The 25632-nt window shown below is 42.4% G+C and overlaps 1 protein-coding gene across 4 annotated transcripts in view; it reads left to right on the top strand.

Annotated features, from left to right (window-relative positions):
- The window catches only part of SNX18 (sorting nexin 18), a 129611-nt gene that overhangs the window by 86465 nt on the left and 17514 nt on the right, over positions 1-25632 (top strand). Inside the window, exons 2-5 of one of the 4 annotated variants that reach the window (XR_010131767.1) lie at positions 1522-1625; positions 6243-6325; positions 8125-8264; positions 13315-15987. Coding sequence is in view for 1 of the 4 variants with exons in the window: in XM_055367886.2 (XP_055223861.1) it covers positions 1522-1526 (5 nt within the window). In the remaining 3 variants the exon portion in view is untranslated. Of the gene's footprint in view, positions 1-1521; positions 2552-6242; positions 6326-8124; positions 8265-13314; positions 15988-25632 lie in introns of those variants that run through there. The other 3 variants (XR_010131769.1, XR_010131768.1, XM_055367886.2) reach the window with 3 other exon arrangements.

Here is a 25632-nt window from a genome sequence, read left to right as displayed (position 1 = left end):
GGAGTGTCATCCACGCTGAGATCTGAATGTCAAGAATAAGAAAGAGGTAAGGCACAATCAGAAGGAAAAGCAGTCCCCGAATATGGAACTGTAAGATCAAATACCTGAAGGTAGACACAGGCTGGATATTGGAGGAACAGAAAGGAGACCCTCTGGTCTTCCTCTGGTGGAGGAAGTGTGAGGGGTGGTGAGTGGTCAAAATGTAAGATCTAAGATGTAAGCAGGAGAGTTTTTCCAGTCAGCATGAGCGCTGACTTCTACTGGACTTTATTCTACCTTAATAGGAACTCTCTGGGGGATTTTAAGCAGTTGAGTAACATGAGAAGAAGGAAATATATCCTGTCTTGGGCAATTTTAGATGGATTCATAGTGGTAACATTTTACCTGGGACTTAAGTCATAGACATTCATGGGGAGGAAAGCTAGCAAAATTGTTCCAGAGTAGTACCAGCAGAGACTCAGAGTTAGGGGTTTAGACTTTTTTTTTTAAAAAAAGCAATATTTAATTTGAAGATCTTAGAAAATGTAAAGCCACGCTTATCACAGTAGTGTGTTACGTACCAGGAACCACGTGGGCCATAGAGTAATCATCTTCTTGGAGTAAATTTTGCTCAGATTACTGAACTTTTTAACATAATTTTAACTAATATTTTTAGTTGAAAACAATGTTTTTTAAAAAGTTTAATTATATGTTTTATTTAACCCAAGATATCCAGAATAGTATTATTTTAACATAATCAACATAAAAATTATTGAGATTTTTTATGATCAATTTTGAAACTTATTTATTTATTTTTGAGGCAGGGTCTTGCACCGTCACCCAGGCTGGAGTGCAGTGGCACTATCGCAGCTCACTGAAACCTTGAACTCCTGGGCTCAAGGGATCCTCCTGCCTCAGCCTCTCAAGTAGCTAGGACTACAGGCATGTGCCAACACACCCGGCTAAATCTAAAAACTTTTTTTTGTAGAGACAGGGTATCACTTTGTTGACCAGGCTAATCTTGAACTCCTGGGCTCCAGCAATTCTCCTGCCTCTGCCTCCCAAGGCGTTTGGATTATGGGTGTGAGCTACCACGCCCAGCCTAATTTTGACACTTTAAAAAAATGTCACCACTTTTTAACAGTCATTTCTTCCTTTCCTTTGAATTGTGGTAAAATACACACAGTATAAAATTCAATATTGAAAATCATACTTTTGTATTGCAATAAATAAAGATGTATTATGCAGTGTAACGTACTATTTGTATAGATTTTCCAGGTGTTTCAGGTTTTGGATGGCTGCCTGTGGCTACACACCAGACATCCATCCATTCATACATCTACTCTCATCTATTGTTAAGGAACATTTCATTAAAAAAGTTTGTGAATGACTGAATTGTAAATGACATCCCTGTATAAATGGTTATCAGATAATTCTTATGTGAATCTTCTTTTGCTATTGACTCATCTATCATAAAAATAATCAGTTTTCAAGTTATTAGGCTGCCTCTGAATTTTATCTTGCCTTTCTTTGTATTTCCAGGTTAGTCCCTCTAAACATTTACCCAACTTTTGGTCTTTATGATAATGAAGACATCTGACCTCTGGTTGGCCATTGGATTGTTGAAGAGGACTTCGGGAGACCAGGTAGTTCACTGGGTCAGTTGGCTCAATTCAGAGGCATTCACTCATTCTTGCTCTTCGTCCCACCCTGGAGTGTCCTGTAATACGAATGAACTCTCCCTCTCCGATCTAAGCATTTTTCAATTTGAAATTTTCATGGAGATAATTCTAGGTTTATATGCAATTTTAAGAAATCAGATGGCTAGGTCTCGTGTATTCTTCACCCAGTTTCTCCCAATGTAACATTTTACAAAACATTAGTATAATATCACAACCAGGAGATTGACATTACTACAATCCATCCATCTTTTTCAGATTTTCCCAGCTTTATTTGTACTCACGTGTGTGTATGTGTGAAAATTGCACAGTTCCATAAAATGTTATCACCTGTATAGGTTTGTGTATCTGCCACCACAGTCAAGATACTGACAGTTCCAACATCACAAGGATCCCTTATTTTGCCCATTTACAACCACTCCTACCTTCCTCACCCACCCCATCCCTATACCTTGGCAACCATTAACAAATATGTCCTCCAGTTTTGAAATGTTGTCATTTCAAAAATGTTATATAAATGGATGCATACAGTATGCATTCTTTTGAGAAAGGCCTTTGTGTGGTTCCTGTGTAATAACAATGAGTCTGACTCCGTTTTCTGATGTTTGCTAGTAGCTTTTATACCCCACTCTTCTCATTTCCCATTTTGCCCCACATCTGGGCAAGCTGATAAGAAAGCCTGGGTTCTTCTGTTGGCACTGAGATTCCAACCATGTGGGCCCCCGCCTGCGTGCAGGAGCCCTCACCCCAGCCCCACTCCCCAACGCCTAAGAAAACTTCAAGTCAGTTTTCTTTCCCTGCTCTCTTACGCTGTTTTTGGACCTGTTTGGGAAGCTTTCCCAGCTGTCTCCAGAAAACCTCATTATGTGCGTAATAAACCTTTTCACACTCTTTCGATGTCTATCTGGTGTCATCATTTGAACCATAGTTTAGGTGGGAATTTATCCTATTTCTACAGAATGGCTACAATAGCATAATTCTTGGATATTCATCCAATTTGTTGCCTGTATAGTATTCCATGGTAGGTATGCATCACAATTTGTTTAACCATTCACCTGTTGAAGGACATTTCTGGCCTTTCCACTTTTTAGCTATTACAAATAAAGCTGCTATGGGCCAGGCACTGTGGCTCATGCCTGTAATCCCAGCACTCTGGGAGGCCGAGGCAGGCGGATCACTTGATGTCGGGAGTTCGCGACCAGCCTGGACAAAATAGCAAAGCCCCATCTCCACAAAAAAATACAAAAATTAACCGGGCGTGGTGGTGGATGCCTGTAGGTCCAGTTACTCAGGAGGCTGAGGCAGGAGAATTGCTTGAACCTGGGAGGCAGAGTTTGCAATGAACCAAGATCATGCCACTGCACTCCAGCCTGGGTGACCGAGCAAGACTGTCTCAAAACAAACAAACAAACAAACAAAAATAAAGCTGCTGTAAACTTCATGTGCAGGGTTTTATGTGAACATAAGTTTTCCTTTCCCTGGGATTAAATGCCCAGGAGTTCAATTGCTAGGTCATATGGTACTTACATAATTGCTTTTTAAAGAAACTGCCAACCTATTTTCCAGAGTAGTTGTATCATTTTGTGTTCCTATCAGCAATGTTTGAGGGATCCAGTTTTTCTGAATCCTCATCAGCATCTGATATTGTCACTATCTTTTTCTTTAGCCTTTCTGATAGGTGTGTGGTCATATTATGGCTTTAATTTGCCCTTCCCTAACGGCTAATGGTACTGAACATCTTTTCATGTGCTTATTTGCCATCTGTATAGCCTCTTTGGTGAAATGTCTCTTCATGTCTTTTGCTCATTTTCTAATATGAACTGTGCTTTTTATTTTTTATTTTATTGTACTATTTTTAAAGTTTTCTTATTTAAAAATAGAAATGGGGTCTCACTATGTTGCCCAAGCTGGTCTTGAACTCCTGGGCTCAAGTGATCCTCCTACTTTGGCCTCCCAAAGTGCTGGAATTACAGGCATAAGGCACCACACCCAGCCGCCATGCTTTTTAAATAATGGATTGTGACCTGTTTGTGTACTGACAAGTACTTACTGGGATATGGAGATAGCCTGAGCTGTTTAAATAGTGTTGTGAAATCAGTGTTGAAATAAACAGTTAAAGAAGGAAGGATGACTGGTGTGTCTGTGTGGGGGTGTATATGTGTATGCATAGTTGTGTACGACTGTAGCAGGTATTAATCTTAGTTCCCTATATTGAAGTGTGCATCACTTTATTTTCTTTAAATCATCTGAGTACCCATCCTCCTAGGCTGGTGGGAAATTCACACTCAGCCCTTGGTGTCTCTCCCTGCCCTCCAAAGTGTGTAAAGGTCATTAGGTCTTATTAAACACTCTGGCACAGGGAAGACTGTCACTCTAGTTTACAGCTGTGGTTCCACACTGTTTTCCACTAAAGCACCAGTCCATTGTCCCAACCTGTATATCTCATGCTGGGCAGCTCAGCTGCTAATTCCCTGTTCTCAGAGCATAGGACTCTGTGATGAGGTTGGGAGCATCTAATCTCCCATGTTTCCTCACAGCCTCTGAGGTCTTGACACCTTCTCACAGTCCAGTAGAAATTTCTGCAATGATGGAAATGTTCCATAACTACTCTGTCCAGTATGGTAGCCACTAGACATATGAGGCTATAGAGCACTTAAAATGCAGCTAGTGCCACCGAGGAGCTAAATTTTTTATTATATTTAATTTTAATTAATTTAGAACTTTAAAACCACACATTGATATTAGCTACTGAGGTGGGCAGTACAGCCTAGGGGGTACTGCCACATTCTTGGTTATGATTTATCCTTCTCTTTTGGCTTTCTAACACCTGAAGAAAATCTCTCTTCCTTTCTTGTTGTCCCCAAAACACATCTTATCTCTCCTTGGGGACATCATTCACAATCTCTATGATGGTATTCATTTTCTATTTATTTGCTTATTTATTTATAATATCTTATTTTTAGAGTCAGAGTCTTGCTATGTTGCTCAGGCTGGCCTCCAACTCCTGGCCTCAAGTGATCTCCCACCTCAGCCCCCTAAAGCTTAACTTTCATAAAAAACTGAAAAAGCCTCAAATCCTTCTATTTGTCCCACCCTGCAAAAGGGCTGAGATAAAAAAACTGCCAAGGATTTGGCTACCTCCTTGAAATTGAGAAGAAAGAAGTATAGGGAAGACAAACGTGAGCCAATATGTCAATAAATTGCCATGCCGTGGTGATATAGTTTGGATGTTTGTCCCTGCCCAAATCTCATATTGAAATGTAATCCCCCACATTGGAGGTGGAGCGTGGTGGGATGTGGAGCGTGGTAGGAGGTGATTGGATCATGGGAGTAGATTTCACATGAATGGTTTAGCATCATCTGCTTGGTGCTGTCCTTGGAATAGTGAGTGAATTCTCGTGAGATCTGGTCATTTAAAAGTGTGTGGCACCTCCCCTCCTCTCTCTCTCTGTCTTCCTTACTCCTACTTTCACCATGTGACATGCCTGCTTTCCCTTCGCCTTCCTCCATGACTGTAAGCTTCATGAGGCTTCCCAGAAGCTGACCAGATGCCAGCACCATGCTTCCTGTATAACCTGCAGAACCGTGAGCAAATGAAACCTCTTTTCTTTATAAATTACCCAGTCTCAGGTATTTCCTTATAGCAATGCAAGAACAGACTAACACACACAGTAATACAGTACGACTTAGGTAGGTATCTCAATGATGTGACACCACCCTTGTGTCACATCTGTCAAGAGCTTCAGTCTAATGTGTGTATAGCACTCTGCGGTTTACCAAATCTCACACCACTGAACATGTCGCTACATTGCTCCGACTTTACACACAAAGGAATGGAGGTTGGGAGCAGTTAGCAGAAGCTTAAGCAAGTGATTTCTGTAACTATGGTGAGACTTGAATCCACCCCTACACAGCATCCTGGGCTGGCCACTCTGCAGGGCAGATGGAGAGTGATTTACAAGCAGAGTTTTCCGCTCAGCCAAGATTGGAGATTCAGATGCTTCCCCTCTTGGCCATATTTTCTTTTGCAAATAACCAGGCAAATAACCTGATCAGGCAAATAACCAAAGAGATTATTTGCATAATGTTATTGCTTTGGTGTGTTATTTGTTGGAGTGTGTTAAATAACCACGAATGTTTATTAGTCAGCTCTTCCTCTGCCAGCAGAAGAATGTGGTCCCTGAGATACTTTCGCATCCTGTTGTGGTGTTGAAGTAATTAGGAGGGTGTAACAGGGAGGGGGTTAACCCTTGTTGCAGCCCTGGCTGAGGGGAACATATAGATACAAGCTCGTTAAGAGCACAGTCAGTTAGTCGTCTGACATTAGTCCTTGAGAAGTTACCCTTAATCAGACATCCAAATTTCCCTAACATTGTCTGATTCTTTAGGAAAATACAGAATCATCTATTGGCTACGTTTACAAATGTTTTGGTTGATTTCTATGGTCACCCTCTACCCTAATCCAGAACAGAACAGATTGAATATTTAAGGATCATCCTATGTAAATTCAGTTCATTCAACCTCTGCTTTTTAAAAATCTCCTCCTTATGGGTGTTTGCCCCATAATCTTTGCTTACTTTCCAGGTGCTGAGCTTGACCTGCTGAGGAGTGTGTCAGTCTCAGGCTGCTGCTAGTCCCTTGATAAGATAGACGCATTTCCCTGAGAGGTATATTTTAAACATATCACTTCCTTCTGGTTTTTAAGATCATTCTGCTGTCCCTTGAACATCTTCAAGGTAGCCCTAAGCCTGCTGGCCTCACCCGCCCCAGTAGGAAGCATGCCCAAGATGGTCCTTTCCCCACCCAGAGAGAGAATCACCATGCCCTGTCTCCTGAACATGACTTTGACTCTACAGTCAAAAAAAATCCCTTGGGCCTTTGTTTCCTACTTTACCCTGCGGGTCCCAGGGTAGTCTGCTGTCTGTTGTCCTCCAGGTCCCCTTCTAGATTCCATTCTCCTGCTGACTAATGGTGTCTGGAATGACGTTCTAGAAATTATTTTCCTCTCCAGGAACAACTTAAGGGGAGGAAGAAGAGGATGCCAGCTAGGAAATCATGTCTACTGATTCCTAGTTTGTCTTTCACTTGCCTGGAATGGTAACCCCAGATATTTCCAAGAGGTTTCAGTCTATACCTACTTTTGCTTATTCCTGAAAGCATAAACCCCACTCACATAAGCCTTTATCTGGTAAAAGAAAGGAGAAGTGGGGGTGGGGGCTGGAAATGATGGGGAAGCAACTTGACTGGTTTGAGGGGGGATGTTTACAGTGTTGGGGTGAGGCAGGGTGCCTGGAGCAACACATTGTGAATTCTGGAATTTTCTTCTTCTTCTTCTTCTTCTTTTTTTTTTTTTTTTTAATTAGAGACAGGGTCTCGCTCTGTACTCCAGGCTGGAGTGCAGTAGCACAATCATAACTCACTGTAACCTCAAACTCCTGGACTCAAGCGATCCTCCCACCTCAGATTCCCAAGTAGCTAGGACTACAGGTGTGCTTCACCATGCCTGGCTAATTTTTAAATTCTTTAATGTAGAGATGATGTCTCACTATATTGCCCAGACTGATCTTGAACTCCTGGGATCAAGCGATAACTTGTTGTTATAATAGTTAATATTATTGTTAGTAATGAGCTATTCCTAATAAGGACCATTCAAGTTATTGCTTTGGCAGAGGAGCAATTAAAGAGTAGATTATTTCCAATTTTCCTCTTAGAGGGTGGGAATTTTTTTTTTTTTTTTTTTTTTTTGAGGTGGAGTCTCACTTTGTCACCCAGGTGGGAGTACAATGTCGTGGTCTTGGCTCACTGCAACCTCTGCCTCCCGGGTTCAAGCGGTTCTCTTGCCTCAGCCTCCAGAGTATCTGGGACTACAGGTGCGTGCCACCACACCCGGCTACTTTTTTTGTGTGTATTTTCAGTGGAGAGAGTGGTTCACCATGTTGGCCAGGCTGGTCTCGAACTCCTGACTTCATGATCTGCCGGTCTCGGCCTCCCAAAGCACTGGGATTACAGGCGTGAGCCACTGTGCCTGGCTGGGGGTGGGATTTTTAAACTTGGATTTTATCGGCATACGCACTGGGGCTTACGTTTGTCATAAACACTAGAAAAAACAAAACACTGTCCACTTAATTTGAAGGCAACAAGGCATGGTGCAGCTGATCTGTTTTCCAAAGCTGCAGCCATAGGTCCCTTTTCCTTCTCCACTGTCACCCGAGCCATGTTCCTAGCTGGTCTCTATTACAGTCTTCGCCAAGGACAAACACTGACTCAGGAGACAGTGACAGGAGGCAATCTGTCATGTTTCTCAGTCAGTGACACTCTCCCAACCAGCATCACTCAACCCACCCTCACCCCAGACACTAGATTCCCACCCTAGGGCAGCTAATCCAGACCTAAGGCATCTAATCCAGACCTAAGGCATCTAATCGGAGACCTTTTCCCTTCCTCCTTTTCATTCCATCCCCCACAGCAAAGCTGTCATCTTGTGTGTTAAACATTCCTGGCCTTGCCAAGTAACTGAATAATGGGATAAGCTGCTTGTATTGTGACAATGGGCTGTAACAGCCAGAGCCTAGGATGGGAGCAGTGCTCAGATGCCTTCAAGGGCAGGTGGGTACCAATGTGAGATGTTGGGTATGCCATAATTGGGAAATACTGGGCTGACAGCAACTTGGGTAGCAGCAAAAACTCTGCCTATAGGGATTATCTTAGTTCGTTTTATGCTTCTATAACAGAATTCCTAAGACTACGTAATTTATAAGAACAGAGATTTATTTCTTACAATTCTAAAGATTGGGAGGTTCAAGGTTGAAGGGCTGGCATCTGGCAAGGGCTTCTTGATGCATCATCCCATGAAGGAAGGCAGAAGGTCAAGAGATCACGCACATGAGAGAAAGAGGGAAGGGACTGAACTCAAGCTTTGATCAGGAAGCCACTCCTGCAATACAGGCCTTAATCCATCCAGGAGGGCTCTGCCTCTTCACCCTCATGACCTACTCATCTCTTAAAGGTCTCACCTCTCAGTGCTGTTGCATTGGGGATGTTTCCAACACAAGAACTTTGGAGGACACATTCAAACCCAAGCAGGAATTTAAATTTGATTCAAAATGTTGGTGGCTATAGTTTGTTGTCCCAGATGAAAGTGTGAACTTCTTGTTTTAATCAATCAGTAAAAGGGTAAGGCCCTCTTTTTTTGTTGTTTGTTTTTTTGAGACGGAGTTTTGCTCTTGTTGCCCAGGCTGGAGTACAATGGTGCGATCTCGGCTCACTGCAACCTCCGCCTCCTGGGTTCAAGTGATTCTCCTGCCTCAGCCTCCCGAGTAGCTGGGATTATAGGCATGTGCCACCATGCCCTAATTTTGTATTTTCAGTAGAGATGGGGTTTCTCCGTGTTGGTCAGGCTGGTCTCGAACTCCCGACCTCAGGTGATCTGCCTGCCTCGGCCTCTCAAAAGTGCTGGGATTATAGGCGTGAGCCACTGCACCCAGCCTAGCCCTCTTTTAAGAACCCAAGTTTGGTGTTCTGAGGTGAAGGGCTGCATGAGATAAGAATATGGTTGGGATAATTTTGAGCATGTTCTTCATTAGCAAAAGAAATGTTTCTCCTGAACAAAAGTTGCCAAGGGCATTGAAGTTAAACTGTTAGTAAGCAAGCAAAAAAGTGGTTCATATAATCTTCCTTGCAAAGTTCTCTAAGACAATTTCTGGGATTCCAGAGGCAGAATAATGCTGCCAATTTAGCCAGCATTGAGCAACCAGAATCTTCCACAGTTTATGGCTAGGCCCAAGACCAGGTAAAGGCATCATTCTAAGAGTGCTGGATATTTTATTCATGCAAGAGTGGAGAGTCTCTAAGCTCTTTTAACTAGTCTACTTATCTTTATATTCACCAAACAGATCCCATTTCTAACTTTCATCGTGTTAATCAACATGCCACTAATTTCACCTGTAAGAAACAATTCTGACATTAACTGTGCTAATTGGCAAAGCACCTGTTATTGAAGATACAAACAACAGATGTGCTTTGTCTGAGGATTCCGTTTATCTTTTGATAAAGATAACGGAAAGCAGTCCTGCCAGCCCATTGGCCATCACGGTTCTCGAAGACTTAGGGAGGAGAAAAAACTTTGGAGCTGGAATCTGCAATTCTGTTGTTGGTTCTGGGTCTAGAAATGGAAAACTAGGCCCTGCTGGAAACAAAAAGAGCATCTCCCTGATAAGACCAGCAGGCAGATAACAGTGGTTTGTGGGGTTTTATTAGGCTCAGAAGCCTCAGAGCTAAACTTCTAGATTTTAAAACAGTTTAGAGTAAGATTTATGGAACAAGATGAGTGATTAGTAATCTCTAATTATAGTGAGATAAAGTACTACTTGTATAATATACATGTTCTTTCTAAGAATTCATAAGCAAGGAAAAATAATGAGAAAGATTTAAGGGCCAGGCGCAGTGGCTCATGACTGTAATCCCACCACTTTGGGAGGCTGAGACAGGTAAATTGCTCGAGCTCAAGAGTTCAAGATCAGCCTGGGCAACATGGCAAAACCCCATCTCTACAAAAAAATAAAGAAGTAAAAATTAGCCACTCATGGTGGTGTGTGCCTATAGTCCCAGATACTCACTCTGGAGGCTGAGGTGGGAGGATCACTTGAGCCCAGGAGGTGGAAGTTGCAATGAGCCAAGATCACATCAGTCAAACCTGGGTGGTTAAATCTTTTAAAAATATTTAAAAGACATAGACACTAAAAATAAAATTAGTTGAGTATTCTATTCCAGGTACTATCTTAAGCACTAACTTAAACTGTCGTACACACTAACTTAAACTTCTTAACAACACCCTAAGAAAAAGGTATAATTATTCACATTTTACAGATGAGGACATTGAGGATCAGAGAGATTAAGAAACTTGTCCAACTCACCCAACCAGTTCATGACTCTAGGGAACATACTCCTTCTGCTTTGGTTTTTATGGAAAAAACATTATAGATGGAGGGGATGTTCAGGGCTCTGGAGCTTCAGTTAGAGAGGTTTGGGAGAAGCCTGACCCTTGTGGGATCCATTTTGGTCTAACAATACAATCATTCATGTTCCAAGCCAAAATTGTAGTAGGTAAAATATTTTTGTCTCTCGACTTCCGGATGTCTACCAGGTAAAGAGAAAATTCTTGAGCATGATCTAGAAGGTTCTGTCTAGTTCCCAGCTACAATTCTAGCCTGTCTCCTCTCTCACATGCCTGTAGTCTACCTACCCTAGACTAGCTTCTCATCCTCCGGGCTTGTGCCCCTACTGCTTCCCTTTGCTGGGTGTACCCCAAGTCTGCCTCATGCATTCCTACTCTCTTTTAAAAATCCAGCTTGGGTCATCTCCTCTGTAAGGATGTTCTACCCTTGCCCCCTCACTTCCCAGTCTGACAGACAGACTTAGTCACTGCTTTCATGCTCTCAAACCCCACTGCATATTTCTCTTAGCGATATCATTGCATTGTATCACAACGTGTGTTTCAGTCTGATGCATCTTAAGATTTTTAAATGCTTCTGAAAATACGGTGCCTATCTTGGGTATGCCACCTAGTTTTGCCTTTAACCAAATGTTTCTAGACTCTACAAGAGTGCACAATCCTTCAGTTAATAGGGTAGCTCTGGAGGAAAAAAATGTGCATGATCCTCAGACAAAGCACATCTGTTATTTGTATCCTCAATAACAGGTGCTTTGCCAATTAGCACAGTTAATGTCAGAATTGTTTCTTACAGGTGAAATTAGTGGCATGTTGATTAACATGATGAAAGTTAGAAATGGGATCTGTTTGGTGAATATAAAGATAAGTAGACTAGTTAAAAGAGCTTAGAGACTCTCCACTCTTGCATGAATAAAATATCCAGCACTCTTAGAATGATGCCTTTACCTGGTCTTGGGCCTAGCCATAAACTGTGGAAGATTCTGGTTGCTCAATGCTGGCTAAACTGGCAGCATTATTCTGCCTCTGGAATCCCAGAAATTGTCTTAGAGAACTTTGCAAGGAAGATTATATGAACCATTTTTTTGCTTGCTTACTAACAAATATTTAGTTAACAAGTGTCTGTGTATGCAGCAGAATTTGGCCAGTGGCTTGCTTTGTTCATGATTTTGTAACATTTGTGGAGAAGATTAGCTAGCAGTTCTGACTTAACAACTCCTAGGTTGCAATCATCCACACATGACCTATCTGGCTCGGGTCAGTTTTCAACACCCACTCACTGGAGTGTGTCCATACTGCTTCCCTATTTTCCAGGTGGTTCTTATCTATTTAATAACAACTTACTTCTTCAGGAGAAATAGACTATTGCATTATTACATTAACTATTCACTCTGTAAAACCACATCCCGATTTCAAAAGTATTAAAACATTAAAGAAATGTGCATCTTGGCCAGGCACGGTGGCTCACACCTGTAATCCCAGCACTTTGGGTGGCTGAGGCAGGTGGATCACTTGAGGTCAGGAGTTCGAGACTGGCCAATATGGTGAAACCCTGTGTCTACTAAAAATACAAAAAATTAGCCAGGCGAAGTGGCAGGCGCCTGTAATCTCAGCTACTAGGGAGGCTGAGGCCTGGTTCAAGAATCTTTTGAATCCAGGAGGCCAATATGGCAGTGAGCCAAGATGGTGCCACTGCACTCCAGCCTGGATGACAGAGCAAGACTCCATCTCAAAAAAGAAAAAAAAATGTGCATCTTAGAATAAAAGCAAACACAATGTCAGATCTCCCTTCATAACTTGCCTGTGTTTTAACCAGGTGCTCACTGCCTAAACTCAGATGCAAGGTAACTGTGGGGTTTCTTTTCCTGTGCTGGGACAAGCCAATGGGAGATATTTGGGGACAGGGAAGTCTCTCCAGGGCCCCTGCAATCACATCAAGCTGGTTTTTATCTCTGAGTCACAGACTTAGCTTTCTTCCCCTAGTTCCTTCGACATGAAGGAGGTCTCTTGATTTTGAGATATAAACACTGAGGCAATGAATGAGAGTAAACAACTTCGTCAAAGGCCCCTTCAAAGAAAGTCAGTGGTAAAGCAAAACACACCAGCAGTGTTCCAACTCTCAGTTAATTCACCAGTGAAGCCGCAAGGCCTCTCCTTTCCATGGGCTCCAGCATAAAGCATTTTGACAGATGAATTCCTGACCTGAACAATTCCTTGCCTTTAAAATTCATAAAAGCCTAGCAGAACAGAACAGAACAGAACATTGAGTGCAAATAAACCTGTCCACTAGTAGTTCTTATAGCTCCTGTTTGGTTCCACAGGAAAACAACAAGTGAAAACATGCTTTTCACTACTCTATAGAAAATATTTCCTTAGAAAGCAAGGTAGAAATGGTGTACTTCCCCCTCCCAAGTAAAACTTCTCAAAATTTTCGGTTTTCAGATTCTCCTTGTCTGTCAGTGGCATTACTAAAGATGTCCTGTGTTCAACAGAGAATTGAAATAGACTGTGGGAGGGATGGAGAGAGGCATGCTAAGGAGACAGAAAATATGGTTTCGACCCTCAAGAAACACAAGTTGTAGATTAGGAGATACACCACAAAGAAGATAATTATAGCACTGAGTGAAGTTCTGGAAAGGATTTGTTCATGTCTCTGTTGATGAATCTCTCTTTTTTCCCCTCTCTCTTTTTCTTTTTTTTAAAATAAAGACAGATGTCTCGCTATGTTGCCCAGCCTGGTCTCCAACTCCTGTCTTCAAGCAATTCCTCCTGCCTCGGCCTCTCCAAGTGCTGGGATTACAGGAATTAGCCACCATGCTCATTCTCCATTGACTAATCTGTTAATAGTCCTATCTTTGGGTAAGGTCAACCATGGAGAAAATGCTGGAAGAGGTAAGGTCTAAATTGGGGGATGTGAGGATTATGATGGAGGAAGGGGAACAGCATTCCAGGGTGACATAGTTTGGTTGTGTCCCCATCCAAATCTCATCTTGAATTGTAGTTTCCATAATCCCCACATGTCATGGGAGGGACCCAGTAGGAGGTAATTGAATCACAGGGGCCATTACCCCCATGCTGCTGTTCTCATGATAGTGAGTTCTCATGAGATCTGATGGTTTTACGAGGCTTTTCCCCCTTTGCTTGGCACTTCTCTCGCCTGCCGCCATGTGAAGAAAGATGTGTTTGCTTCCCCTTCTGCTATGATTGTAAGTTTCTTGAGGCCTCCCAGGCCATGCGAAACTGTGAGTCAATTAAACCTCTTTCTTTTACAAATGACCCAGGCTTGGGCAGTCCTTTATAGCAGTGTGAGAATGGACCAATATACAGAGTTAGTATTCCAGAGTAAGGTGAAGTTTCACAAAGGTAGAAATAAGCAGATCAAATCCCAGCAGAGTCCCAGGTCATGGTCTTTGGGTTCACTTAGACCTTGCCATCCTTCACCACTTTCCAGTTGTGTCATGCTAGACCATTTCTAGCCTGTCTCCTTGGCTACAAAAATGGGATCATTAGATCTGCCTCATAGCATTGCTGTGAGAATGAAATAAAATAACATGCAATGTTACAGTAGATGTTAAATAAATGTGCAGTTTTCCTTTGGAGTAGAAAGTTACTAAATGAAACTGGTGAGAGAAGGGGTTGAGGTTACTGGCAAAATGAAAGGGAACCCCAAATGTTTAAACTTTGTATTGCTTCCTAGAAGACTAAATTAACATCTCCATATGGAAGCTTTTAGGATTAAAATACACCAGACAGGACAACTCAGTTATAATTTAAAGTGTGTGCTAAAAAAATCAATAAGTAAAAAGATATACATCTTAGTAGTTAATAAAGGAGACAAGTTTTATAGCCCCTGTTCTATAAGCAAAGCATAAGCATAATGAATTCGAATTTAATATCTGAAAAGTAGAAAAAAAGGAAACCTTTTTAACTCTAAAAAAGCAAAACAAAACAAACCATATTAAATTGCTGACCATGGTGTAGGTAGTAATATTGAGCAGTAAAAATTATTAGGCATAGACAGGTTTCCATTAATAAGCTGACACTGACACTGTGGTCTCAAAGATTCTAAGATATAAGTATAATCAGAAAGCAGAGGTGAAAGGAAGGCCCCCGCTCCAAAGAAAATAAAAGTTATTGTTTAAGCTGGCAATTTCAGATGACAGATGGTGCATTAAAAAAACAACAAAGGCCAGGCACAGTGGCTCACGCCTATAATCCCAGCACTTTGGGAAGCTGAGGTAGGTGGATTGCTTGAGCTCAGGAGTTTGAGACCTGCCTGGGCAACATAGCAAAACCCCATCTCTACAAAAAATACAAAAATTAGCCAGGCATGATGATGCATGCCTGTAGTCCCAACTACTCGGGAGGCTGAGGTGGGAGAATTGCCTGAGCCAGGGGAGGTCGAGGCTGCCTTGAATTTTGATCACATCACTGCACTCCAGCCTGGGTGACAGAGCAAGACCCTGTCTCAAAAATCAATCGTACAAACGTAAAAACCTCTCATTTGACGTGTACTTTATGCGTTAGGGCACAATACACTTTGAATACACTATCTATGATTCTTTTTCTAGGTGGAGAGGAGAAGAAAGTGCAAACCAAAAAGTGACTGAGGCAGATCTCAATGAATTAGAAGTTTATTTTGCCAAGGCTGAGAAAGCACCCAGGAAAAACAAACACAGCTCATAGTAGAATCTGTGACCTGTGCTTTTTCCAAAGAGAGTTTTGGGAACTTCGGTATTTAAAAGGGAAAGAGCAAGCAGGAGGGAAGAGAAAAAAGTAGGCAATGAGGCAAGTGGTTACATTCTTGTGAGGTTCTGGTTAGTGCTTGGTAAATCTACATTTTACACATGAGTAGAGAAAAGTCAATTATGCATTCATCTGGGGCCCAGTAAATCTACATTTTACATCAGCTAAAGTAAGCATGTGAAATTACAGCTATTTGTTTGGGAACAAAAGGAAGGCGGTTTTTATGTGACTCAATTGCCAAGCTTAACTTTCTCTGGCATAGTGAGTTTGGGGTCCTGGGATTCTACTTTCCTTTAACAATGGTTTTGTCCTTCAGTTTTTCACCTCTGTTTTATAAAGAGCTCTGTCAGTTAGGGAAGCAGATGTCACAGGCAAACTGGCGTGATTTTGCAAGGGTTTATTTACAGAGTGACTCCTTGTGGAGCTGTGGACATACAGGAGGCATAAGAGATGGTGCAGTATCCCAGGGCAAATATCAGCAGAGCTGCTGTCATCCCTGGGTCTGGAGCTTTGGGGAAGGAAGCAGCTACCAGAACCTGGAAGGAGAGTCACATAGAGGAGGCTGCCTTGAGAGAAGATGTCATCTTCAACTGGGGGATGCAGTCAGCCTGCGGTAATCTGTTAGAGAGGTGTCAGGTGAGTGAATATACTGAGGTCACTGTCAACTTCCTTCTGTTTCTCTGTGCGGCCTCCCACTTGCCAAACCCAGCCAGAAGGCAGAGAGTATTGGAGCCCATTGATGTAGCCCATCCTGCCTTCAGGCAGACAGCAGATCTGTAGGGGACCACAGAAAATATCTGACATAAGAATGAGAGGTGACACAAGAACAGAGGCGTTGCGGTGGAGGAGGAGCCAGACAGGAAAAGAACCAGAATTTGGCTGGTACATTGGTTGGGCAGAGTAGCCATAACAAAATACCATAGACCGGGTGGTTTAACAGAAATGTATTTCTCACAGCTCTGGAAGCTGGAAGTCCAAGATCAAGGAGTTGGCCAGCTTGGTTTCTTGTGAGTCTTCCCTCTTGGCTGGCAGGTGGCCACCTCACTGTGTCCTCACATGTTTTTCTTCTCTGTGCACATGCATTGCTGGTGTCTCTTCTTTTAACAGCAGTCATATTGGATAAGGGCCCCACTCCTCTTTTACCTCATTTAACCTTAATTACCTCTTTAAAGGTCCTTTCTCCAAATCCATTCACATTAGGGGTTAGGAAGGGGAACACAGTTGAGTCCATAACAGTTGGCGATACGGTTTACACCCCCAGTAAATCCTTTATGGTTGCTATGAGTATGAATTAGAGTAGCCCATGGAACTCCCAAAGTCTCTCATTCTGGTGTGACTGTTCATCACACTAACCTCCTTTTTCTGGTATTGGATGTCCACTTCTAACCCTCTGGCCACAGGCACTCTGACCTGGGTTATTGATTTCCAGGTGCTAACTCAGAGAACTTCATTCTAGTCTAGCATTTCATTCAGTCCTATGAGTAACTTTGCGTTCTTGCCAGCATTGTGAATCAACAATCTCCCTTTTTACTAAGTCTATTTAGTAAAATTTGAGTTGGGTTCTTGCCAACTTGTGTCCCCACGTCCTGACTAGTCCTGACCAGGGATAAAGGGCACTTATTTGTGAGAATTTTGTTCTAGTAGCAGGAAAAATTAGAAATGTCATTCTTAAGATTTGAGGCTAGTTTTCTAAAACAGCAACAGCTTATCCCTTCCCCTAGCAGATAGGTCTACCCCTTCAAGGAATCTACAGAGCCAGGGAGGAGACACAACATCCCTGTTTAGTGACCACTGCAGCCAGTGGTGATGTTTCTCAACAGGGACCTTTAGAAAGATATCAAGCACAACAACATTACTGTTCACATTCAGAAAAACGAGAAAGTGCAATGAAAGGGCATTCAGATCACTCAGGTATCAGAGAAGGGTTAAAGATAGACCCCTCTGGCTGCTCATTTAGCCACACTCCTTGTTCTTGATGAGATGGGTGGGTTGAAGCCAGGATGCCCTGGAGACAAAAGCAGCTTAGTCAACCCTCCAATAAAACGCCCTGAATATGTTGTCTCAGAGGCTGTAGACAGCCACTGTGCTAAATTATTCACCCTGAATTTTACTGGATACCTTCCTCCCATTTCAATTACTTGAGATTTTTATAGAAAATTGGCTGTGGGAATTTGACCGCTCCAACTGCCTGGTAATAATCCGGTCTGAATAGTAAACTCAGCATGGGTTGATTCTGGGACGAACCAGAGCATTCTCAAAAGAATTCGAGGAGAGCTGCCTTTGGCTGCAAAGAAAACTAGGAATCTGTTTATACAAAATGGTGCTATTTATTTGTGAGAATATTTTGCTATTTACATAGTAGGAGGAAAATGTTAGAAATGCCACCCTTAACCAAGATTTGATGCCAGTTTTGAAAAACAGCAACAGGGCCAGACATGGTGGCTCACGCCAATAATCCCAGCACTTTGGGCGGCCAAGGTGGGAGGATCACTTGAGCCCAGGAGTTCGAGACCAACCTGGGCAACAAGGTGAAATCCCATCTCTACAAAAAATACAAAAATTATCTGAGTGTGGTGGCATGCACCTGTAGTCCCAGCTACTTGGGAGATTGAGGTGGGAAGATCGTTTGAGCCCAGAAGGTTGAGGCTGCAGTGAGCCATGATTATTACTCCACTGCACTCCAGCCTGGGCTACAGAGCAAGCCACTGTCTTAAAAAAAAAAAAAAAAAAAAAGCAACTAGCCCTTTCATAAATGCTTTGACCGCTGTAGGGCTCTGCAAATGCTTTTAAACATCTGTATTAGAATATAAACATAATATATAATAAATATAAATATATATAAGTATATATATTAAATAAATATATAAATATAATATAAAGAAATCTTGACACAGTCACACACCTGTTAGCTAAAAGCTTGGCCAGGTGCTTATTCTGTGCCAGGTACTGTGGTCTATTTACATCTATTAATTTATCTAATGTTAACAAGAAGCCAATTCGTAATGATGGTGTTATCCCCATTTTGCAAACAAGGAAGCTGAGACTCTAAGATTAAGTGACATGGTGAATTTAACACAATCTCTAAGTGGTGGTTTGATTTCAGAGTCTGGTTCGTCATTGCAAGCTAAAATACTTCAAAGTTAGAAATGTTTGAAGCAGAAAAGAATAAATATCAAATTCTTTAATTAGTTTTCTTACACTCCATAGTTAATGCAAATCATTTCTTGAGTGTTCTTTCATTCATATCAATAGTGCTTATAAATACAATAAAAATCATTTTGGATCCCCTTTCAAACACATGACATTATGTTTTAGATTGTGGGCTCAGTCTCTGTAGTGATTATCTGCTTACGTGAGAACTGGAGGGTGTCTAAGTTTGAGGGCCAAGACAGATGGCCAGAGGGGTGGCAAGACTCACCCTGAGGGCAGAGAGAGTCATTAGCACAAACTTGGTTTGAGAATAGGAGGCAGCATGAGAAGAGAGTTCAATTAGAGCTTTCAGGCTTTGCTCTTTTTCTGAATCCTCCAGAACATGTGCCAGAGCACCAGGGAGATGAACTAGTAAAACTCAAAGAGCCAGGAGCCTTTTCACGAGTGTCTTCAAGAGCTCAATGGCAGGAGGCAGTGTAGCCCAGCATTGCTGCACTTCAGTGTGGGGACTGCCTGAGCACAGGCCACAGAGGGCTGCATGGCTCTGAAACAGGGCAGGGTGGATGGATCAGACCAGCCTAGATCCAGCATAGAGAGGTAGCAGTCTCCAAGCAGAAGGGAGGGAACTAACAGGTACCACATTACAGCTACAAGAACTTACCAGAGGAGTGATGTTCTCTATTCACAGCCAAGTCCTCTCCATTCCCACACTTGGTTAATCTACCCAGGAGCTTATGTAACTACTTGGGATAATTTTGAGGGAGCTAGACTTCCCCAAAATGCATGGGGTGCATGGGTTGGAGCTAGATAAATACTGTCCTATTGCCATTAGTGAGATTGTGATGGTCTAGGCATTTTTGAAGGGAGAAATATGTAAAGAAAGACAAGCCTCTTACTGAACAGGTGGACTCTCATTGCCTTCACTCTTCAGCAGGCTCATTAGATGCATCACTCTTCCCCATGGCTTCAGCATGTGGAACTTTCTCCAACTTTGAGGTATAGAAACAGAATAGAATTCACTTAACCTCAGTTACGAGTAAGCATATCTTTTAAAGTGTGCTCAGTTCATTATAAATAAATGTAGTTATTAACAATCTCAAGGTTTATGGAAGGATTACAGCTATCCTGTAGCGCATTGAGCAGCTATTTATCTGAAAGCACATGCTGATTGAACCCATCAACGTCCCATTCAGCATCTTATGAGATCAAACTGCCTGGAAAAATAAATTAATCAATCAATTGCATACTATATCGTATCAATCATATACCACACTACGCAGTAACTGCACAAAATAATGTATTCCCAATGGTCCTAAGTAATAGCATCATGATGTTGAATTCTCCTGGTATTCAAGTTCTCACCACTTTATGACTTTTCATCATGGGCAGTTAGCAGGGGTTTGGGCTCCAGGGGGTTTTCATTAGCAAGCCACAGTCTCCTTAGTACTTGGCTTTCACTCTTTCTAGTGATCAGATATTTTACAGGGATTTTACTTTTCCTGATGTATTTACCATGAACCAGGTGTAGTAAATGAAGATACAGAAGTGAGCAAAAGCAGGAAAATGCAGTCCTCCCTATAACATATCTTGGAGCACCTGAAGCAATTCAGAACTTACAAGTATCGTATTTTAGTACTTCAGGGATATTTTGGAAGACAGATTTTAATCAAGACCTCAAAGCCAACGTTTCAAAATTGAACTGCACATTCATGATGCCATGGCAAAAGGTTCATGGATATTTCAGCTGCTTCTTAGGTTGTTCAATTTCCTGTTCAATCGGGAAGGGAAATAAAGTATCCCTTTTAATAGAGAGTATGTCAAAGCTAATATAATGATGGAAGCTAGGCATCCAGAGCAGACAGGTCTAAAGCAATAGAAAAGTTCCACTCAAACTCAGTCTCCAGCAGTTTCTGTCTCAGGGAGTGAATGGAGGGTAAACAGCTGTCAGCGCTGTGCCAGCATCCCCCAAACCCCGTAAAATGTGGTTTTGCAAAGTTTCTTGGAAGCCAGGTCAGTACAAATCTATTCCTGTTGCAATCATATGAAAGTTTACATTTTTTTCCCTCCATGGCTAGGATGTCAGAAGAGTGAGCAATTTCCTTTTATATTTTGAAACTTATATATTCAGTTAAAAGAGCTTAAATGGGATGTTATAATGAATATGTGTTTTCGAGTACCAGAATTCCCTTGGGGCTATGATTTCCCCATTCTCAGGCCATAGTGTGTATGAGGGAAACGGGGAAAGAGACAGTAGTATTCATTTTCTATTGTGTATAACAAATCACCTCCAAAACATAGTGGATTAAACAACAAACACTATCTCACAACTTCTGTGGGTCAGAATTCTGCGGGTCCGGCCTTGCTGTACACCTTTGCTTCAAGATGTGTCAGAAGACTGCAATCAAGCTGTCAGCCAGGGCTGTAATCATCTCCAGACTCAACTAGACGCAGGCAGATCTGCTTCTAAGCTCGCTCGTATGGCTGTTGGCAGCCCTTATGTCCTTGTTGGATCTTGGACACAGCTATCAGTTTTGTGCCACTTGGATTTTTCCAAAGGGTAGTTCACAACATGGCAACTGGCTTCCCTCAGAGTGAAGGCTCTGAGGGAAAGAGAGACAGGGTGGGCAAGGCAGAAGTCACACTCTTTTTGTAACCTAATCTCAGAGGGTGGCATCCCATTGCTTTTGCTGTATTCTATTTATTAGAAATGAGTCCAGCCCATACTCAGAAGAGAAGAGTACACAAGGGCATGGAGACTAGGAGACAGGAACCGACGGAAGCCATCTTGGAGGCTGTCTAGGGGAAATCATCTGGTATATTCCATTTCTCTGACTGCAGTCATTGGCTCATGGATAGGCACATGATCCAAACCTGGCCAACGAGACTTCACCCTGGAACTTTGGCTGGAACTCTTGGGAAAGAAATCTCTTTTTACTACAATTTGTATGATATAAGCATGGAGCCTCAGTGGCCAACTCTGTCACCATCTGGAAAAAGCACCTTGAAAATAAGAGCAACATAGAGGAAAATATGACCAAAAGATGAAAATGAAATATTGCTGGTGCCGTTGTTTGAACAACTTGATCCAGCTATATCTAGAGCCAGGCCTATCCCTAGATTTTTCTGCTGCAAGATCCAATAAAAAAGACTTCTCTTTTTGGCTTAAGCTAACTTAAGCTACCTTAAGCTGGGCTTATTTCACTTACTACTGAAAGACATCTGATATACAGATACAGTATAATAAAGATATGTCATTACCTTTTAAAAATTTCTGTCTAGTAAAAAAGAATCAGCAAGAACTTTGGTGTGATTGGAGTGATGATAGAAAAATGACTTCTTAGGATTGTAGTAAACTATTTATTCACTCGGTACCCTAAATATGAGATAATTTCTTTTCTTCTTCTTTTTTTTTGAAAGACAGGGTTTTGTTATGTTGCCTAGGCTGGTCTCAAACTCCTGGGCTCAAGTGGTCCTCCCACCTTGGCTCCCAGAGTGCTAGGATTACAGGCATGAGCCACTGCACGCAGCAAAGAGAATTTCAGTTCGCTTGTCCTAAGTCCTTGTCTCATTGTAACACCAGGTAGAGCAGCTCTCTGCTTTGCTTCTGATGCTTAGCTGGATGTTTGTGTCTGGATGAACTTTGGTTTGGAAGGTAATGTTACCATAAATTAGTGTTTCTCAACCAGAGATAATTTTGCAATGTCTAGAGACATATTTGGTTGTCACATCAGAGCAGGAAGTGTGCTACCGTCATCTAATAGGTAGAGGCCAGGTATCCCTCTACACATCCTAAAATGTGCAGAACAGCCCTGACAACAAATAATTCTCCAGTCCAAAATGTCAGTAGTGCTAAGGTTCACAACTGCAGCTCTAAATTATCTGTGGGTAACATAGCAAACTACAGTGGGAAGTTGTGTTCACTTGTTTATGGTTAACTAGTAATATAAAGAGGTCCAAGCTTGAACATGCATGTAGAACATGTTGCTTGGAGGAGAATCTGTTGTCCTTCTGCTTCACCTGGTGGGCCCTAAGGCTTGGAAGATGGCACAACAGAGAATGGGTTCTGAACGTTTTTCAATAGCTGTTCACTGATGGATTCCTCTGACATATATTCGTTCATGCTGTCTGTTCTGTTCTCATAGAGCAATGTCCATTTCAGGATGATCTGGTGTGCTAAGAAAAATAAATGATTTAGGATCCCCTTGATGGGATCTAGTTCTATACCATGCTCACAAATAAAAATTAACATCTACATCCTGATTTTAACAATGAGGGACTTTTGTTGTAGCTGAAAAGCAGAGCAATTAATATTTTAATCTGACATTAAGATCTGAATGGAAAAACTGGGAATGAAAAATATAATCGTACTCTTCCTATTAGCAGGAAATTTAATTTTTGCATGATCTGATGGTGTTTAGCTTCTCTAATGCATCCTCTTACCCTTTCCTGGGGATATGTTTTGAGGCCCATCCAGTATTGCTGTTAATGGAAACATGTTATTTCATTTGTTTATTCACTTATTTAATACACACTTGCATATTCCCCTGGAATGCCTAACACATAGTGAGTATTCAATACTCTTTACACTGTTCTTTGTTATAAAAGATTGTCCAACCTTCAAAAACAGGTTCATAAGTCGGGGCCCTCCTGGGGTCTGGGGGCTTGGGAGGGTTAAGGTTTGTTATTCAAGATCCCAGGGCTGCCTCATATGGTGTCTAAAGCTGTGTCAAGCAGGAGGGAACACGTGGGGGGACCAGTGGCGGGGGTGCAGATTCCAGCCCATGCTCCCATTTCCAAGCTGTGTGCTTGACCTGGGGCTGAGTTCACCAAAGATCCTGACCACTGGCCAAGCCATGCTCCCTAGGGGACTACATCCCTCTATAAGGGTGCCCTGCCTTCAGTGGAAGCTAGTGGAGGCCCTGCAAGGATGAGAACCCATAACTAAACACCCATTGGCTATTTGGCAAAGACTTTTCAACATGTGTGCAGGTGTTCTTGAGCTCCTGGAGCCTTATTGCAGATTTCCATTACCCACGCCTACATCTGGGTTCATAGGCAGTACAATTATCATTGCAGTGAGACCCTATTAAGTCCCACTTCCCAACCAGGAAAAGATGGCAGGTACTTAATAGGACCTGACACACACCCAGAGGCAAATTAGTTGGGCACTGTGCTGAGAGCAGGCACCTGTGTCTTCCATTTGAGGCCCAGGATGTCTTTAGGTTTTACTGCATGGTAATCATTTGGAAGTAGAACTGGGATGTTGTGCTTCACCTCCTGCAGTTAATGATTAGCTAAGCCACTTAACCAGGAAGGTGAGTGAAAGGGAACCACTTTGGATCAAAAGGTGAGGTCTGAGAGGTCATCTGCAGTGACCCAGATCCAAGAAATGAAGCAGAGAGGCTGTTCCAAGCCCACTGCACTATTCTTCTCCCTCCTGGGTTTCCCTTCTCAGTGAGTAGCACCACCATTCTCCCCAGTATTCAAGTTGGAGACCTGGCTGTCACTCTGGCCTCCGTCTTTCCCTCCCTCCAAGCTGGAAGAGTGACTGGATTCTGTCTATGCCTCTTTAGTGCCTCCTTCATCACTCCCACCTCTTCACCCTCAGAACCTCACCACCTCAGTCCATTGGTCACCATCTGTCATCTGACCTATTACAATGGGGTGTGTCCCCACCTCCAGTCCCTTCTCCAGGCAGCTGCCCCCAGGAAGGTGAAAACACAAATCTGATCATCCATTTCCTGGCGGGGACAGTGCCTATGACTTGGCCTCCACCCAATCTTCCTATCTCATCTCTCTTGAGCTCCTAGCTCCTGGAGTCTGGCCCGGGAAACACCTTGCAATGTTCTGGATTAACCAGGCCGCCTCACGGCTCTGCACTTTAACCCGTGCTGCAGCTTTGGCCTTAGCCTCCTTTCTGCCTGTCCTTCTGATGAGCATCTAGCTCCTCAACCATACAAGTCTACTCCTGTGTCTCCCCCTCGAGAAAACCCTTTGTTTTCACCTTTCCAGAATTGGTGGCTCCCTGCTGGAACCTGAACAGACTTCTTCAGCACACCTGTGTCCCCTACACCAGAAAGTCCTTCAAGGTTGGGAGATCTTCAACCCACAATGTCCAACATGGCCCCTGGGGCTGAGTGGCTGCTTATTAAATGCCTGTGATTTGCCAGAATGCTGTTTCATTCTTTATTGCTCACAAAGCATTATTGAAAATACTGTCTCACTTGAAAGGTCTTTCCTGGAGACTTGCATCCTGGCTCTCGGGAAAGTCTCCTGATATCTTGCACCTCAGTGTCCCAGTCAATCGGGGTATGATCACAGCTATTAGTGGACTGAGGTCCGTGTTCTCACAGTCCTGCAGCTGCTTCTTGAATGTGGAGAGGAGCCACCATTTATATCTGTTAGTGAGTTCAAGTGCTATCAGGTAAAATGCAAAACTTTTCATCATCATTAGCCCCAACTTTGAAAGGCAAATACACATTTCAGTTTCCACTTTTCTGTGCACTCAGATTCTTATATTGTTTGTGCAGAGTATGCCTCACTGTAGAAGCGTTTAAAATGAATCTGAATAGATAACAAGCATATAACTTAATACCTCAGATGGACAGTTGGATTTCTGACCCGTTTGAAGCTTTAAGGCAGGTCAAGTCTACTATGGCGTGAATATTATAACCATTGTGCCTAGGGTGCTGCATTTACCTTGGTGAGTCTCCTTCCTACTGAAGCCAAGGAATAATTCAATTAAAACATTGATTAAGTACTTACTGTGTATTTTCCACAGCAACTTTCACAGTGCTTTGTACAAAGTTGTTATCTGAGTTACAGAAGGCTTGGCTCTCTCTGGAAGAGTTTGTGGATATCTCATCTTTCTTATAGATTAGAACTGAAAGAGTAGCTTAAATGTGACCATTACTGAAAGAGAGGATTAGAAACTGGGAGCATAAACAGGCAAGATCATGCCCAGCTGAGAGATCAATCCACCCTTGCATTATGGGAGGAAAATTAGACTTTCCCTTAAGAACAAGTAGGAAATAATAATTAGCTGATATTTATTGAGCTCTTATCATGTTAAACACTTTAAAGGATTGCAGAGTCAGATGAGTGGCGGTGATGGGATTTGAACCGAGAGTT

Source organism: Gorilla gorilla, chromosome 19 (assembly GCF_029281585.2).
Source record: "Gorilla gorilla gorilla isolate KB3781 chromosome 19, NHGRI_mGorGor1-v2.1_pri, whole genome shotgun sequence".
Classification (NCBI taxonomy): domain Eukaryota; kingdom Metazoa; phylum Chordata; class Mammalia; order Primates; family Hominidae; genus Gorilla; species Gorilla gorilla.
This window is presented reverse-complemented; position numbering and strand designations above follow the sequence as displayed.